The sequence below is a fragment of the Herpailurus yagouaroundi genome, unplaced genomic scaffold (assembly GCF_014898765.1).
Source record: "Herpailurus yagouaroundi ecotype Mexico unplaced genomic scaffold, PumYag 189, whole genome shotgun sequence".
NCBI lineage: Eukaryota > Metazoa > Chordata > Mammalia > Carnivora > Felidae > Herpailurus > Herpailurus yagouaroundi.
The window spans coordinates 9859011-9877526 of NW_024412420.1; the positions used below are offsets into that span (position 1 = coordinate 9859011).

Genomic DNA, 18516 nt, shown 5'->3' on the forward strand with positions numbered 1-18516 from the left:
AACCCTCTGTTTGTTCTCCATATTTAAGAGTCTCTTCTGTTTTGTCCCCCTCCCTGTTTTTATATTCTTTTTGCTTCCCTTCCCTTATGTTCATCTGTTCTGTGTTTTAAAGTCTTCATATGAGTGAAGTCATACGATTTTTGTCTTTCTCTGACTAATTTCACTTAGCATAATACCCCTCTAGTTCCATCCATGTAGTTGCAAATGACATGATTTCATTCTTTTTGACCCCAGTAGTATTTTTAAAGTAGACTTCCCCGGTGAAGCCATTTGGGCCTGGGGTTTTCTTTGTGTGAAGGTTTTAGTTTCTTTATTCAAATTATTATAGTTATTTACCCATTCAAAGAACCAGCTTTTGCTTTTATCTTTTTTTGTTCTTATTTCATTGATTTTTTTTCACTTGAAACATTAAGTATAGATTTTCCAATTATATATTTTTTCCCTTGAGAAGTTTGAAGGCCTTGCTTTCAATCCTGTTGTTGAAAAGCCCACTGATATTCCAGTTCCCCCCCCCTTTTTTTTTTACATGGTATAGTGTTTTTCTTGAAGCTTTTAGTATCTTCATTGGCAGAGTTCTGTAATTTTTATAATGATGCACCTTGGTGTAGTTTTGGTGTTTGGGCGGGGCTTTTAAGTCATTAAGCTGGGCTTCCTTGGTCTAAGTATAGAAACTCTGTTTTTTGATCCTGGAAGTGTGTGTGTGTGTGTGTGTGTGTGTGTGCTTTATATAACTTGTTTCTCATTCTCATGTATATCTCTATGCTTTGGGTTTTGGTTCTTCTGGATTTAACCCTTATTTTTTCTCTTATTTTCTAGCTTTTTTGTCACATGTACACACTCCACACGCATGCACTCGTGGTTTTTGAAAGATTTCCTTGGTCTTACTGTCCATTTATTGAAGTTCTTGTTTTACCTTTTCTGTTTTTAAATTCCAAGATCTTGTTCACCAGTAGTATCCTACCCTTATGTCCCTGGAGAATTAATTTCATTTTTTGAAGTTTTCTTTTGGTCCCTGCCTTACTTCTGTTTCCTTATAGATTATTTTTTCCTGAGGGTTTGTTTTGGCCTTTCACATTTTTAGAGGTCTTTTTCAAATGGTAGGTGATCCTCACTTGTCTATTCATATCTAAGGATTAGTTACTAAGCAGCTGATTGGACTGAATGAGCTGGAGGTTAAGCTTTTTGACTAGTGAGATGCACTGTGGCAATTAATCCCTTTTTAAAAAAAAATTTTTAATGTTTATTTTTGAGAGAGAGAGAGACAGTGTGAGTGGGGAAGGTGCAGAGAGACAGGGAGACACAGAATCCGAAACAGGCTCCAGGCTCTGAGCTGTCAGTACAGAGCCTGACGCAGGGCTCGAACTCACAAACTGAGATCATGACCTGAGCCGAAGTCGGACACTGAGCCGACTGAGCCACCAAGGCGCCCCCCTCCACTTTTGTTTTTGTTTTTATTGGTCCCTTTTTAAATCTTCTCCCTAGTGTTTTACACTGGTACTGTGATCTATTTAAATGTGGTTTTTTTCTTGTGTTAAATATATGTGGTAGTTCTGTCTGAATATGTGTTTTCAGTGTTTCTGCAGAATTCTCAGCCAGTCTTTCATTCAGCATCTCCATATCCTCCTTTGAGAATTCCTATTAGACATTTTATTAGATCTTTATGTTTTATGCCATTTGAACCTCTTATTTTCTATGTTTCTGTTTTTCTTTGCAGTGTTCTGGGTATTTTCTTAATGTTTATCATTTCCCCAGTTCTTTTTTAGCCGTGGCTGATCTGCTATTCATCCCATCCATTGAGGTGTTTTAGTGGTGGTGTCTTTTTTTTTTTTTTTTTTTTAATTATAGCACTTACATTTTTTATTTACAGAAGTTATATTTGGGTCTTTTCAAATCTGCCTGGTTGCTTTTTATTCCTTTATTCCATTTTTCAATAATATTTTTGTTTCTTCTTAAACATTTCTTGAATGGTTCTTTTATCCTCTGTGCCTGGCAATTTCAGTACCTAACAATTTGGGATTCCTAATCTGTTTCTACTGACACTTGTGACGGATTGCTTATTGTATGTTTGTTATTGATTGTGTGCTCGTACTTGATCAAATCTGTAGGAATGCTGAAAGGCCTGAAGTGTAGGTAGGTGATTATTTCCTGAAGTGATCCAGTATGCTTCTGCTAAGTGTCAAGGGGCACTGGTGGCCCTTTAATGTCTTGATCTGGGTATTTTCTGACCATTTAGGGCAAGTTAAGGTATATCCTCAGAGTCACTCAGAAGGGCAGGCCCATGATTATACAGTCTCAGAGTAGCCTCTCCACCCAGAGCATGGGCAGAAAAGACCCACATGTAGTCTTATTTTGCCTGCATGTAGTCAGATTTTTTATTCCTACCTGCCCTTTGACTGAAGTTGTAGCCCTCTTGGGGGTTTCGGTCTGATGCAGGCATTTCCATTCCCTGCAGTAAATGGTAAGTTTTACATGGAATAAATGGATTACAATTCATACATTGAATTAGTTCATTAGTATTCTGTCCTAATCTAAGAAAAAAAATGCTGAGGGAACATTTTCTCCTGAGTAGAATATAGCTTTCCAACTAGTGTGTTCTAGATTTGTCAAGATAATTCATCCCTGCAATATTTGGGACTGTCTGAGGCCTCAGGCTGGGTGCATTCAGGGGCCAATTTCTCTTGCATTGTATAGATGATCATTTTCTGTGCGTGCTGGAACTATGCAAAAGGTTAGCATTTTTCTAGATCATTAGTTCTTGGAGTTGCTTTGGAGAAGACTGAATACTATATGTCTCTCTTAAGTTGTCATAATGTTCACAAGCATATTAAAAGCTTAAAGAGGCCTTGAAATAAGGAATATTTTCTTATTTGACCATAATACTTTTATTTTTTAATGTTAACAGTCTATAATATTGAAACCAAGATGTTCGTAATTATTGACCCCCTGAAATTTCAGGGTTATATTTGCTGACAAGTGGAGTCAGAGTAAGATATTCTGTGTTGATATTTGAGGGTCAATAAATATGCATTAGCTGCTAACCGAGGTGGCTGTAAAGTGGACGAGCTTATACGAAAACTGCAAGAGATCTTCTTCGCATGGAAGTAGGCTATATGAATCTACTAGAACTAGAATTCTAGCCAGTGTTTGTAAGTGTGTATTCCAGGCACTGTGATAAATATTTCACAATGTCTTTTCATTGCCCTCGGGGGAAAAAAAAAAAAATCAATTCTTTACCCTGGCCTTCAAGGACCCTCATGTCTACTAGCTCTGTGCTAAACAACGCAGAGCCTGCTTGGGGTTCTCTCACTGTGTCCTCTTCCAACCTCATCTTTTACACCTGTCACTCTGGGCACCAGCCACACTGGCCTTTCAGTGGGCTAGGGATATTCCTACTGGAAAGCCTTTGTCTTGTTCTTTGCTTTGCCTAGAACATTCCAGCTGCCCTTTTTGGCCTCGAGGTCTTAACTCACCAATGCCTTTCCTCACCACTGAACATGAGTCGACGACTCCTGTCTCAGTTTGACTCTGCCTTCACATGGTCTAACTTGGGTTCCTCCTGCCAGTAAACTGTCACCTTGGTGAAAAGCATGCATCTTGTCTGCTCTGTACACCACTCGATCTGTAGCCTCTGCTACTGTGAGACACACAGATGCTTGATAGTTGTTGAATGTTGAATGAGTAAGAGAAGAAACTCATAATTTGCCCAGTGTTGACAGCTAATAAATGGCAAAACCAGGACTCAGACTTCGGGCTATCAGAATTCCGAGCTCTTGGCACCACACTTCATTCAGACAAGGACTCTCCCATTCCTTATCACCTTATCAGTTCAGAATGTTGCTAGACTTGACTTTTGGCATCACCTTCAAAATTTTATTCTTTTGAAATCCAGTGGTAGCCGATTTTGGTTCTTTGAAAATACATTTGATTTTTTTTTATAAGTTTATTTATTTTGAGAAAGAGAGCACACACAATTGGGAGAAGGGCAGAGAAAGGGAGAGAGAGAATCCCAAGCAGGCTCTGTGCTGTCATCAGTTTGCAGCTCGAATTCACAAACCATGAGATCTTGACCTGAGCTGAAATCAAGAGTCGAATGCTTAACCAAGTGAGCTACTCAGGCACCCTGAAAACACATTTGATTTTTTTTTTTTTTTAAATACCTGCAAGTTATTCAGAACCAAATTTGTTAAATAAGATGGGTAGTCAAGCTAGGGAAAACTGTTGAGGGAAACGGATTAATTACAAAGTAGCCAGAAACAGTAGGGTTTTCTTTTTAAAATTGGGTCTAAAGGAAAAATACTGTAAGAAGTTGGAGGTTGTGGCAACAGCATTAGAACACGCATAGAGCCTCATGAGGGGACTTCTTAAAAGATAGTATTCATCTGGGCATAAAATATTTCCATTGTGTAGATTAAGGAACTACTTTTGTTGCTTTCATAGTTATACTTGATTCAAGTGAAAAATCAGTTGTCCACTTTAGTGCAAATGTTTCGTAACTGCACTTCTGAAAAAGACAGCTTACTCTTCTCAAACTAAGAGATGCATTAGGACGGTTTTATTTTGTCAAACTTTACACAACAGATTTCGGCTTTGTATTGGTCATGGGAGGAAGTTACCCTAGCCAGAAGAGACATTGTGCATAAAGTGTAAAATGATACCAAAAAATACTAACTGAAGCAAAACATTGAAAAGTGCCAACTGATAATTTTTACTCTAGTTGTCCCATCGCATATTATCTTTTTTTTTTTTTAAAGTTTTCTTTTGCTCCCTGTTTCCTTATAGATTCTTTTTTCTGGAGATTTTTTTCCTCTTTATTATTTCTTATTTTCTTTTTAGTTTCTTCTCCCTAAACTTGAAGTTTTGCAATTTATTTCAGGACAGGTTGAGTTGACAGTGTTACTTTTTGGGGATTTAGGCAGCTTGAGAGAGGGCATATCTTTCAGAAGAGCAAACATGTATCATTCACTGAAGATGTAGTGTCTTTGCAGTTTTTCTTTTGAAAAGGAAATAATGTTTAGCTTGAGATACTTGGAGTTTTTTTAACCATTGTTTATGCTAAAGAAAAAAATGAGATAAGACTGCAAATGTACAAATGTTATCTTCTCTAATATTTGAAATAGTTAATATCTAAAAATTCTCTAAAATTAAAAATTCCCAATTAATCACTCCAGAACTCTTCACAGCGATTTTTTTTTTAATATTTTTTTTTCAACGTTTATTTATTTTTGGGACAGAGAGAGACAGAGCATGAACAGGGGAGGGGCAGAGAGAGAGGAAGACACAGAATCGGAAACAGGCCCCAGGCTCTGAGCCATCAGCCCAGAGCCTGACGCGGGGCTCAAACTCACGGACCGCGAGATCAGACCGCGAGATCGTGACCTGGCTGAAGTCGGACGCTTAACCGACTGCGCCACCCAGGCGCCCCCCACAGCGATTTTTAAAAGCATCTATATATTTCCTGGATGCTCTAAATTATAATAAAAATCTACACTTTTAGAGATGAAAGGTAAATTAAGAAACCATCTGTTTGTTATGTGTATTTCACAACAACTTAAAAATATCATCTAATTTTTAAAAATTTTTTTTGATGTTTATTCATTTTTTTGAGAGAGAGAGCATGAGAACGTGCACGAGCAAGCGGGGGAGGAGCAGAGAGAGAGGGAGACATAGAGGGTGAAGCAAGCTCCAGGCTCTGAGCTGTCAGCACAGAGCCTCATGCAGGGCTCGATCCCACGAACTGTGAGATCGTGACCCAAGACACTTAACCAACTGAGCCACCTAGGCACCCCTCTGATTCTTTCTATAGAGAAGTGACCTACCTAGTTTATAGCAATTACTATTTGAATTTGAATTACATGGTGATCCTCTGATTGTGTTCCGTGTTTATTGTTGTCATTGGTATTCTTATTAGCTAACATGGTGGCTGATAAATTTGCACCCTGTAGAAAGGAAAGGCTCCATTTTGAAACAAACATTTTGTTACAAAATAAAATTATCATTTGTCAGGGCTAGATCTTCGTTTTCCAAATATCATCACAATTTGAACTAAATTCTTTGGGGTGGTGGTTGTGTATCTGTGCTGTGTCATGTATTATTGATTTTTTCTACTTTTAAGACTGAACATTCTTCACGCCCTGAAAGGAAAAGAAGAGACTCTTTCGGGATGTTTGACGGTTATGATAGCTGCAGTGAGGACACAAGTAGCAGCTCCAGCTCCGAGGAGAGTGAAGAAGAAGTTGCTCCTTTACCTTCTAACCTCCCGATTATCAAAAACAATGGACAAGTCTACACATACCCGGATGGCAAATCTGGCATGGGTGAGTATACCGCCTTTCACTGTTATGCAGCTTCATATTGGAGGATATGTTCTGATTTCATTTCTTCTTTCATTTCCCTTCCTTGGAATTTTTCAAGGGAAAAAGAAACGCAGTCTGAAACTTACAGTTGTAGATGAGATCACTAGGTTTCCATTTGATCTATCTTGCCTACCTGCCGTGTTCTGGCAGAAAGCAAGTAGAGCAAAATAAAAACAGAAGGCTGTTGAGAATCACAATGTGGACGTAAATTCAGTAATTAGGTAATAAATCCCAGTGTAACTGAAAGTGTGTAGGATCACAGGCTTATAGAGCTGATACACTTGCAGAATGAGTTTCTCTCCTCTACAAAAATTCCTTATAAGAAGTTTTCTATTTTAACACTTCCAATGATATGGTATCTCTAATTACCAGATTATTCTTCATATTGAACCAAAATTATCCTTGTTCTGAATTTTGTCTTTGGGTCTTAATTTTGCCTCTTAAAGGTACAGAGAAGAATTCTAATCCTTGTTATGATGATAACTGTTCACACTAGAACAGTCCCAAGTGACCCTAATTGCTTCAGCGATCTGTCATAGTGTCACAATGATTTTAATTCATCAATAGCCTGCTCACTTTCCTCTGGGCATACTTCAGATTTCATGGTGCTGGAGTGACAGCTTACATGACTTGCCCAAGACTGTCCTGTTTTTAGGATTGAAAATCCTATATCCTGGGAAGCACCTCAGGCAAATGGCTAGTCACCTGTGTAATTAGGGCAGCAGGTAGGCCACAGAATTGCTTTAACTTTTTTGAAAGTAATACTGATTTCAGGTATAACTGAAACCCTTTAGTCTTTACTACAGATTCACCACTAAACCAGTTAAACCAGTCTTGTCTGTTAGCAGTTGACTTTTTAAAAGATATTTTAGGGGCGCCTGGGTGGCGCAGTCGGTTAAGCGTCCGACTTCAGCCAGGTCACGATCTCGTGGTCCGTGAGTTCGAGCCCCGCATCAGGCTCTGGGCTGATGGCTCAGAGCCTGGAGCCTGTTTCCGATTCTGTGTCTCCCTCTCTCTCTGCCCCTCCCCCGTTCATGCTCTGTCTCTCTCTGTCCCAAAAATTAAAAAAAATATAAAAAATAAATAAATAAATAAAAATAAAAGATATTTTATTTGTGAGTAATTTCTACACCCAACATGGGACTCAGACTCACAACCCCAAGATCAAGAGTCACGTGCTGCACCGACTGAGCCAGCCAGATGCTCCGACTTTTTATTTTTTAATAAATGATATGAGGTTGATTTGAATAATACCTATTAGGAGAGGCACGAGCAAGGGCTATGGGAACATGAAGGGCAGGCGGTGAATTCTAATCTGGGAGGGCTTCACAGGGCAGGCAGATTTGAGCTGGCTTTGAAGGACAAAGGTGGAAGCTGTGGGAGAACCCTGTGGAGGAAGGGAACTATACTAGCAAAGATTGGGAAGTAGGACTTTGAAGGAATCATGCTGAGCCATTCAGATGTGGCAGGCACGTAAGTGATTGTCCAAACGAAACATTGCAGAGAGATGAAAGATCTGGTGGTACAACCATCTTTGGGCATGCAGTGTCCGAAAGCTTATTTTTAAATCAGTCAGTGCTCACCGAGGGCCTCTTTCAGGGTCCAGGCATCTGGTACTTGCTGTCAGCAGAGAGGCTTCCTATTGGCAAAAGTGGAAGGACATGCTCCCACTTCACTTGGGAGCCAGACAAGGTCATTTCCAAGGACATCGCAGAGACTAGGGAAGAGGGGAAAGAAGGTGGATCAGGAAGATTTGGAGTTAAGTTTTTGGCTTTGGGCAGGCCTCTAACTCACTGAGCCTGTTTTTCCATCTGTACAGTTGGGATGTGGGTACCTGCTGGGCAGGGTGGCCAGAGGACAAGGATAAGAGGAAGTATCCCCAAAAACTCCAGCTGGGGCTGCAGTTACACCATGGATGCCTGGGAATGCTGAATGAGAACAGGAGCCAGCCTTGTTTGATACCACTTAGATTCAGGAGTGAGTCTGCCATGATAACATTCTGATTGTAAAAATTGAAAAATGATTTGGGCCCTGAAGAGGGCCCAGGAGTGATTTCAAGCTTACTCCCAAGTTGGGTCTATAGGTGGACCTGATAGATGAAATCAGCTGTATGTTTCTCTTAATGGCTCTCTTGATGAAAGGAAGTGGAGTGGAGGTGATCCGTGCTGGAATAACTGTCCTAGAACCTCAGCAGCCCAAAGCCAGGTTAAGAGGCCTGGCTGATGCAGTCTGAGGGCAGAAAACTGGTGTGGACATCCCCAGGCCCGTCCACCAGGATGATGGACAGCAGGTGTGGCTGCAGAGGTTTCCCCTGTGGACACTGGTTGAGCTACACACTGTGCTGTTTTGGGAGCCTGTCCCTGAGTGTGGCAGGTATCTGGTGAGAATTAGGCCCCTCCTCAGTCCGCAACAGGACAGGCTCTGGATTTGGAGACAAGAATCTTCTGGGGGCTTTCCTTTTGAGACCTGCTAAGTTCCAGCCCCTTTCCAGCTGCAGTGGATTTTTTAAAACTTTAAATTATCCCATGTAACCTTTTTCTTACTGAATTTTGATCTTCTTAGAAATTGTTTACTTCTAATTCTATCATTTAACATTGAAGGTTGTGTTATATAATCTTCTAGTTTTATGTCATTTGCAGATTTGATAATAATGCCCTGGAGGTATTCTAGTCTTAAAAAGTTGAACAGCACAGGGCCTGGTACAGAATCTTGTAGGCTGTGTCAAAATACTTCCCATTATTGGGGCACCTGGCTGACTCACTTGGAAGAGCGTGCACCTCTTGATCTCAGGGTCGTGAGTTCAAGCCCCAAGTTGCATGTAGAGATTACTGAAAAGTAAATAAATAAATAAACTTTAAAAGAAAAAAAATTCCTTGGGACACCAGGGTGGCTCAGCTGATTAAGAGTCCGACTCTTGGTTTCAGCATAGGTGATGATCTCACGGTTCATGGGTTTGAGCCCCACGTTGGGCTCTGTGCTGACACTGCTGGGCCTGCTTGGGATTCTCTGTCTCCCTCTTTCTCTGCCCCTCCCCTGCTCTCTCTCTAAGTAAATAAATAAATAAACATTAAAAAAACAAAAAAAAGTTTCTACTCACTTATCAGGACCTTAAATTTCTCAATCTTTATTGACAAAGCTGCATGAGAGATTTTATCAAATGTTTTAACTCCTAAAAAAAATTTTTTTTTTAAAAACCCATATTAACTCCTATTAATATATGGTTGACCCTCAAACAACATAGGTCAGGAATGCCAATCTCCCATGCAGTTGAAAATCTATGTGTAACTTCTGACTCCCCAAAAACTTAATTACTAGGGCACCTGGGTGGCCCAGCCCTTTAAGCATCCAACTCTTGATTTCAGCTCAAGTTATGGTCTGATGGTTTGTAAGTTCATGCCCTGCATCAGGCTCTGTGCTGATTTTCTCTCTCTCCCTCTCTCTCTGCCCCTCCCTTGCTTGTGCTCTCTATCTCAAAATAAATAAATAAAAAATATTTTTTAGAAAGGCGTCTGACCCTTGATTTCTGCTCAGGTCATGATCTCACAGTCATGAGATCTAGCATGGCATTTGAGTTAGCGCAGAGCATGGAACCTCCTTGGGGTTCTCTCTCCCTCTCCCTCTCCCTCTCCCTCTCTCTCTCTTTCTCTCTCTCTCTCTCAAAATAAATAAACAAAAACTTAATTACTAATAGCTTACTGTTGGTAACACTAATAGTCGATTAACACATGATATTTTGTTTGTTTTTTGTATTATTTAATCTATTCTTACAATAGAGTAAGGTAAAGAAAAAATATTTTTAGGAAAATCGTGAGAGGGAAAACACATTTACAACACTGTATCTTATTTATTGGAAAAAACCCACATATAGATGGACCCATGCAGTTCAAAACCCCTGTTGTTCAAGGGTCGATTGTATACTCTTGCCATGGTTTAGTTATACCAGTCCAGTAATATTATAACAAAAGGAAATAAGGTTTATTGAAGCTTTATATGTGCCAGGCTCTGTTTTAAATACTAGAGATACAGAGATAAAACAATATAGAATAGTCCCTACCCTGGTGGAGCTTATATCCTACTCACAGGAAGTATAGTTTGATATGTATAATTCTTGCCAAAGATTCACTATCCCCTTTGGGTCACAGCTTCTTTAGCTAGATGGTCACAGACCTTTTTAATCTGTTCTATAACTCTTTCTCCTTTTTTTTAAACTTTTTTTTTAATGCTTATTTTTTGACAGAGAGAGACAGAGCAATAACGGGGGAGGGGCAGAGAGAGAGAGGGAGACACAGAATCTGAAACAGGCTCCAGGCTCTGAGCTGTCAGCACAGAGCCCGACGCGGGGCTCAAACTCACAGACCACGAGATCTTGATCTGAGCCGAAGTCGGACGCTCAACAGACTGAGCCACCCAGGAGCCCCTCCTTTTTTTTAAATGCTTATTTATTTTGAGAGAGGACGTGGGTGCCAGCAGAGTTGGGGCAGAGAGAGAGAGAGAGAGAGAGAAACCCAAGTAGCCTCCGTGCTATCCACACAGAACTCAACGCAGGGGCTCCATCTCATGAACCCTGAAGTCATGACCTGAGCCAAAATCAAGAATTGGATGCTCAACCGACTGAGCCACCCAGGCACCCCTGTAACTTTTTCGACAGAAAACCATTCAGTTTTTTCTCTCCTTAAACACCCTTTCTTCATCTCTAATCCTGTGGTACCTTCCTTTCATGATTTCTCAATAGATTTATAAGTACTGGTTAAAACTATAAGCCCTTCTAAGTTTAACTGTTTGGGCGGAGATTTGAGCCCACTCCGGCAGTTTTTCGCTCTGTTACTTTCTGGTGTTTTATTTTTTGTTTTTTTGTTTTTTCCTAACTCTTCTCAGGAATAATTGACAAAGATAGTTGCATATGTTTAACATGTGCAGTGTGATGATTTGATATACATTGTGGGATGATTACCAAGATTGAGATAAATAACACCCACGGTTTCACATAACTCTTTATGTTGGGGTGGTGGGGAAGAACACAGTATCTACTCTCAGCAACTTCCCAGTATGCAGTACAGCATTATTAACTATAGTTACCATGCTGTATGTTAGTGTCTCATAATTTACTCTTCTTATAACTAAAATGTCGTACGCTTTGACCTACCTGTCCCCCTCCCCCCAATCCCTGGTAATCACCATTCTATTTTCTGTTTCTATGAAATCGGCTTTTTTTTTTTTTTAAGGATTCCACATGAAAATGATCCCATACAGTATTTCACTTAGCATATGCCCTGCCCTCCAGGTTCAACCATGTTGTCACAGTGCCAGGATTTCCTTCTTTTTTGTGGATGCATAATATTCCACTACAATGAATAATACTTCATATATGTATGTATATACCACACTTTATGCATCCATTCAGCTACCAAAGGACATTTAAGTGTTTGCATTTTCTTGGCTCTTGTGACTAATGCTGCAGTGAACATGGGAATTCAGATATCTGTTCAAGATACTGATTTACAGTCAACTAATTTTTATTTTTTATTTATTTTTTTTTTTAATTTTTTTTTTCAACGTTTATTTATTTTTGGGACAGAGAGAGACAGAGCATGAACAGGGGAGGGGCAGAGAGAGAGGGAGACACAGAATCGGAAACAGGCTCCAGGCTCTGAGCCATCAGCCCAGAGCCCAACGCGGGGCTGGAACTCACGGACCGCGAGATCGTGACCTGGCTCAAGTCGGACACTTAACCGACTGCGCCACCCAGGCGCCCCTACAGTCAACTAATTTTTGACAAGGGCACCAAGAATGCAGAATAGGGCAAGGACAGTCTCTTTAATAAAGGGTGTTGGCAAAACTGGATATGCACGTGCAAAAGAATGAAAGTGGATCCTTGTCTTACACCACTCAACAAAAATTAACTTAAAATGGATTAGACTTAGGGGCACCTGGGTGGCTCAGTTGGTTAAGGGCCAACTCTTGGTTTCAGCTCAGGTCATGATCTGGTTTGTGGGTTTGAGCCCCACATTGGGCTCTGCGCTGACAGTGCAGAGCCTGCTTGGGATTCTCTCCCCTCTCTCTCAAAGTAAATAAACTTTAAAAAGAACAAAAAGAATTTAAAAAATGGATTAGACTTCAGTGTAAAACCTAGAAATATAAAACTAGAAGAAAACATAGGAGAAAGCTTTGTGACACTGGTCTTGTAGTGATTCCTTGGATAAGAGAACAAAAACAAATGGGCCTACGTCAAACTAAAGAGGTCTGCGCAGCAATGGAAACAATAAATTGAAAAGCCAACCTACAGAATGGGAAAAAGTATTTGCAAACCATATCTGATAAAGACCTCCTACAACTCAGTAGCAAAAAAACAAATAATCTAAGTGAAAAATGGACAAAGGACCTGAATAGACATTTTTCCTAAGAAGACATACAGTTGGCCTACAGGTACATGAAAAGGTGTTCCACAACACTGATCATCAGGGAAATACCCATCAAAACCACAATGAGATACCACCTTACACCTATTATGATTGCTATTATCAAAAAGATAAGAGATAATGTTGGTAAGGATGTAGAAAAAAGGGAACTCTTATATACTGCTGGTGGGAATGTAAATTGGTATATCCGTTATGGAACACCATATGGCAGTTCCCCAAAAAATTAGAAATAGAACTGTCATGACCTAGCAGTCCCAGTCCCACGTATATATCTGTTTACCTATTCTGAACTTCAGTTCTTGTGACCCTTCTTCTGCCTTTCAGATCATTGTCTATTACGCTAATTTACAAAAGAGGCACATTAATAGGGTTTTGTTTTCCTCTGTTATCAGTGAGTAATCAAGCACCTACCTCAGGCTTTGACCCTCTCCTTTCCTCCTTGTCCTCTGAACATAACTTGAAAGAATCTTTGTATGACCCTTAACATTTTTCCAAGACTTGGCTCTTTTTAGCTTGCCCTTTGTGTTACTCCTTAGCTGCATTGCACTTCTTTTCCTCTTTTGTTTATAATCCTTTCAAAGGCTGGAGCTCTTAATGTATAGGAAAATGCCTGGCACACAGTGAGCACTAAGGAAATGTAAGTTGAATCTGATTTATTTTGTTTGTGGGCTTAGACCCTCTGTTAAACCTTGAGCTGCGGTCAGATCCTCTGGAGCCGTGGCCATGGCATCATACCAGTATTTTCTCTAACTTTTGTGTGGGCTTTTCTGTCGTTTGTATAACAGAAGAAATTTTCTGTTAGAAGGCAGATATTTAAATTAACACTTAAGTAATTATTAAACTGTCAGATAAAAATTGGTTTTATTACACGATCATAATAACACCATTGTTTTTGTTCTCTTAATTAGCTACCTGCGAAATGTGTGGGATGGTTGGTGTGCGAGATGCTTTTTACTCCAAAACAAAGCGTTTCTGTAGTGTTTCATGTTCAAGAAGCTATTCGTCAAACTCCAAGAAGGCAAGCATTTTGGCCAGACTTCAGGTAACGGTACAGAAACCTTCTTATTCTTTATATCTGTTATTTCTATGGCTTTCACTGTTTATCTGTCATTGGATTGTGATTCACTGCACTCCACTTCTACCCAGTTGGCCAGTTACCATTTTATACCCCACATTTTTTCAGAAATATGTGATCCCCAGAGTTTGTTCAGCCTGTAAAATTGAACAGCTATTATTATAGACAAGGCATACTATCCAAAGTAAACGATGAAACTGTTTAAGTGAATTAAAAACACCCTTTTTCTAAATAAGTATAAATATAATAAACGCCTTGTTATATACAGAAATTGAAGCCATTTTCCCCCCCTGGTTTCCTTTTGAGTTAACATCAAGGTAGAATCAATGCAGCATTTGGGGGGAAATGATATACCCTGTGGTTCTACTTCTCCATCATATCTGCTTTGTACTTTTGATCGCAGCCTGTTTGATACCTTGAACGATTGTGTTTGGTTAATCCAACTAACCTTTTTGAAAACGTTCATGGTATAAAAAGAAAATCATCTTTCTTTAAATGTACATCAATGCCTACAATACAAAATGGAGATTCGACCATTTGACTAAGTTGTTAACTATTGTAGCATATAAACAGTGTTTTTAAGGCATTTAACTGATTTTTGTAATATATTTTATTTGAGTGATCACATTTTTCTTATTCGCCTGTAATTGATTGTGATCCTTACATAGCACTGAAAGGATTTATAAAAATTCCCCAAATTAAGGAAATACATCACTTAGATGTATTTCTATATTTCAGATAGACAGTACCTAAGATCCTGAGCAGTGGTCTGTACCCAAATGGATGGCAGTTTGTCACACTGTGAATTTGGCCCATGATCATTTTGTCATTGATCTTTTGCGTTAGCACTAAAGGTATAAACCTCAGTCACTTGCTCTTTAAACATTAAATTATCTTCTCTTACCATATAAATAGCAATGCTTGGCAACCTGCATGAGTGAATAACCACTGGTTTTATCTAGTATAAGAAGGAATCAAGTATCCACCACAGCCTATATTTTAACATCTTATGGGATATAATTTTTTATTAACATATTAATTTGCATATTGCTGTTTTAGTCTGTGCCAGCTCTGCTACCCGTAATAGATGTCTACATTGTAGCAGAACTCCAAAAACCAATTCTCATGTTAAAATTCCTTGTATGTTTCCTCTGCTTTAATAATTTTCTAAACCCTTGATGTTTACTTAAGCAGAATGAGTTAGTATGCGATCAAGTTAATTTTTTCGGTGGAGGGGGATGAATGAAAAAGAATCCTATTTACTTAACTCTTCTTGTTTTAGGGTAAGCCTCCAACAAAGAAAGCAAAAGTTCTTCAGAAACAACCTTTAGTTGCTAAACTAGCTGCATATGCTCAGTATCAAGCTACCTTGCAAAATCAAGCAAAGACTAAAGCAGGTAATATTGGTGAATATAGTAGAAGTGAAATGTTTGATAATGATTCACCTAGTTTTAGTCAACATTTAAATTTTGGATTTTGTTAACTAAGCTATTTCTCTGTCCTACTAGTACATTATGACATTAGGCTTCCTGATGATGGTTTTGGTTTCAATAATTTATTCTAGGGGTACCTGGGTGGCTTGGTCAGTTAAGCGTCCAACTCTTGATTTCGGCTCAGGTCATGACCTCACGGTTTCAGAGTTCAAGCCCCACAGTGGGCTCTGCACTGGCAGCTCAGAGCCTGCTTGGGATTCTCTCTCTCTCTCTCTCTCTCTCTCTCTCTGCCTTACCCCTGCTCGCCTTGTCTCTCTCTCTTTCAAATAAACTTCATAAAAATAAATAAATACACAAACAATTCTAGAAGAGAGTAATTGTGTTGACAGTTTCACAGTGCTTGTGGCAATATCCTTAACGTATTTTATTGGGGGGGGCGCCTAGGTGGCTCAGTTAGTTACACATCCAGCTTTGGCTCAGGTCATGATCTCATGGTTAGTGAGTTCCAGCCCTGAGTCAGGCTCTGTGCCAGCAGCTCGGAGCCTGAAGCCTGTTTCAGATACTGTGGCTCCCTCTCTCGCTGCCCCTCCCCTGCTCACACCCTCTCTCAAAAATAAATAAAAAAATAATTCTGGGGTGCCTGAGTGGCACAGTCAGTTGAGCATCTGGCTCTTGCTTTCAGCCTAGGTCAAGATGTCACAGTTTGTGAGATCAATCCCCACATCAGACTCCATGCTGACAACACAGAGCCTGCTTGGGATTCTCTCTCCTCTCTCTCTGCCCTTCCCCTGCTCGCTAGCCCTCTCTCTCAAAAATAAATAAACATCAAAAAAAAATTTTTTTTTAATAATTTCAAAAACATTTTTTATTTGGTTATTTTCTGTGTTCCACTTCTATGCTGTGTCTGGTGGGGAGCATTATGGAGATAATAAGCAAAATGATAGGACATTTAGCGGGCTTCAAAGGTAGTGGGGAGATGAGAGTCATAAAAGGAAGAGATTGTCGGGGCGCCTGGGTGGCGCAGTCGGTTAAGCGTCCGACTTCAACCAGGTCACGATCTCACGGTCCGTGAGTTCGAGCCCCGCGTCGGGCTCTGGGCTGATGGCTCGGAGCCTGGAGCCTGTTTCCGATTCTGTGTCTCCCTCTCTCTCTGCCCCTCACCCGTTCATGCTCTGTCTCTCTCTGTCCCAAAAATAAATAAACGTTAGAAAAAAAAAAAAAAAAAAAAAAAGGAAGAGATTGAGAAAGGATCATTTCTAATAGATTTTTTTAAGTTTATTTTGAGAGAGAGAGAGAGCACAAGTGGGGGAGGGGCAGAGAGCGAGAATCCCAAGCAGGCTTTGTGCTATCAGTGCAGCACCTGCCAGGGGCCTCAAATTCACAAACCACGAGATACGATCTGAGCCAAAGCCAAGAGCCGGACACTTAACTGACTAAGCCATCTAGGGCCCCTGATAGAAGATTCTTAACAGGAAGGCAGAAGCAAGGAAGTATAGTAGGGACTGAAGCAATGAAAAACCCTAGTGAAGGTAAGGTATTAGTGGCAGATACTGGAGAGAAATCTCACTGAAAGGGGCACCTGGCTGCCTTAGTCAGAAGAGTGGCAACTATTTGTCTCAGGATCATGAGTTCGACCCCCACATTGGGTGTAGAGATTACTTAAAATTTTGGGGAAGCCTGGGTGGCTCAGTCAGTTAAGTGTCTGACTCTTGATTTCAGCTCAGGTTGTGATCTCATGGTTCGTGGGTTCAAGCCCTATGTTGTGCTCTCCGCTGACAGTGCAGAGCCTGCTTGGGATTCTCTCTCTCTCTCTCTCTCTCTCTCTCTCTGCTGCTCCCTCACTCATGTTCGCTCGTGCTTGCTTTCAAAAATAAATAAATAAACTTTTATAAAACTTTATAAAAAAAGACATGGAGAAAGGGAGAGAAAGAATCTTAAGTATCTTAAGTTAATTCCATGCCCAGCACAGAGCCCTTTGCAGGACTCCCATCTCATGACCCTGAGATCATCACCTGAGCCAAAATCAAGAGTCAAATGGTTAACCAACTGAGCCACCCAGGTGCCCCCCAAAAAAACACTTCAAAAAAAAAAAAAAAAGAAAGAAATCTCATTGAGATGCACAGTAAAAGCTACATGGGAATAAAAACCCAAAAGCAGCCATGGTAGTGTTTCTTATTCTGAACAGTTCTGCGCTCAGCTGTTCTTTGCTGCTTAGAACATGGAAGACTTAAGCTAATATTAGTTTTCAAATATGATCTATCTGAAAGTTCATGTTTATTTAGAAAAGTTCTTAAAATTTTGTAGGAGAAAAGAAAACTTTCAAGATGATGTTATTTTTTTCTCTAAGTTTACTTATTTATTTTGAGAGAGAGAGAGAACAGGGGAGGGGCAGACAGAGAGGGAGAAAGAACAATCCCAGGAAGGCTCTGTGCTGCACGCAGAACCCAACATGGGGCTCAATCTCTCCGTGAGATTGTGACCTGAGCCAAAACCAAGAGACCGTTAACTCACTTGAACCCCCCAGGTGCTCCAAATGATACGTTAGTTTTATGTCATTTCACATTTTCTCATAAATAAAAGATTTGAGCATTGTAATATATCTAAATTTATTTTTTTTTCAGCAGCAGTCTCCATGGAAGGCTTCAGCTGGGGTAACTACATCAACAGCAATAGCTTTATAGCAGCTCCAGTTACCTGCTTTAAACATGTGAGTATGGAATTTCTCACCTTGTACTGAAATGCATTGTCATTGTTTAAATCTGAAGGTACAGCAACACCTAAGCATCTTACCTTCAGAAGATCTTTTTTTTTATACATTGTCATAAAAGTGCTAATTTTTAAATGATACTTATTAGTACCTAGAAATAACTTGTAGAAATTGTACAAGTAAACGCGTCCTATAAAGAAATTACAATTTGAAATTATTTGAATAGGGAAAAGTACTAGTCTCCTCCAATTTTCATATTAAGTTGAACCATATCCAGTGCTGGTTTTGTTGTATATCATGTGTATTGGCAATGTCACGTGGTTCAGTGTAACACAAAGCATCCATCATGCATGTGACCTAAATCTTTGTGGTCTGACCTGATAATTCAGAAAGGGAGGGATCTTTCTTCCAGTTATGTTTTGTCCTCAAGGGTAAAATCAGAAAAACAAAAAAAGAACTATTAGAAACATAGTATTGTGGGCTGGAATACATGATATATCATGGAAACCCCTTTGCAGGATATTCTTTTTAG

At 39.8% G+C, this 18516-nt stretch overlaps 1 protein-coding gene across 19 annotated transcripts in view; it reads left to right on the forward strand.

Moving 5' to 3' along the window:
* MBTD1 (mbt domain containing 1) overlaps nucleotides 1-18516 on the forward strand; it is a 72322-nt gene that overhangs the window by 21982 nt on the left and 31824 nt on the right. For 12 of the 19 annotated variants that reach the window (XR_005797476.1, XM_040497103.1, XM_040497104.1 and 9 more), the window contains 4 exons: nucleotides 6113-6314; nucleotides 13678-13817; nucleotides 15127-15241; nucleotides 17899-17984. Coding sequence is in view for 17 of the 19 variants with exons in the window: in XM_040497097.1 (XP_040353031.1) it covers nucleotides 6113-6314; nucleotides 13678-13817; nucleotides 15127-15241; nucleotides 17899-17984 (543 nt within the window). In the remaining 2 variants the exon portion in view is untranslated. Of the gene's footprint in view, nucleotides 1-6112; nucleotides 6315-13677; nucleotides 13818-14582; nucleotides 14699-15126; nucleotides 15242-17898; nucleotides 17985-18516 lie in introns of those variants that run through there. The other 7 variants (XM_040497100.1, XM_040497110.1, XM_040497115.1 and 4 more) reach the window with 5 other exon arrangements.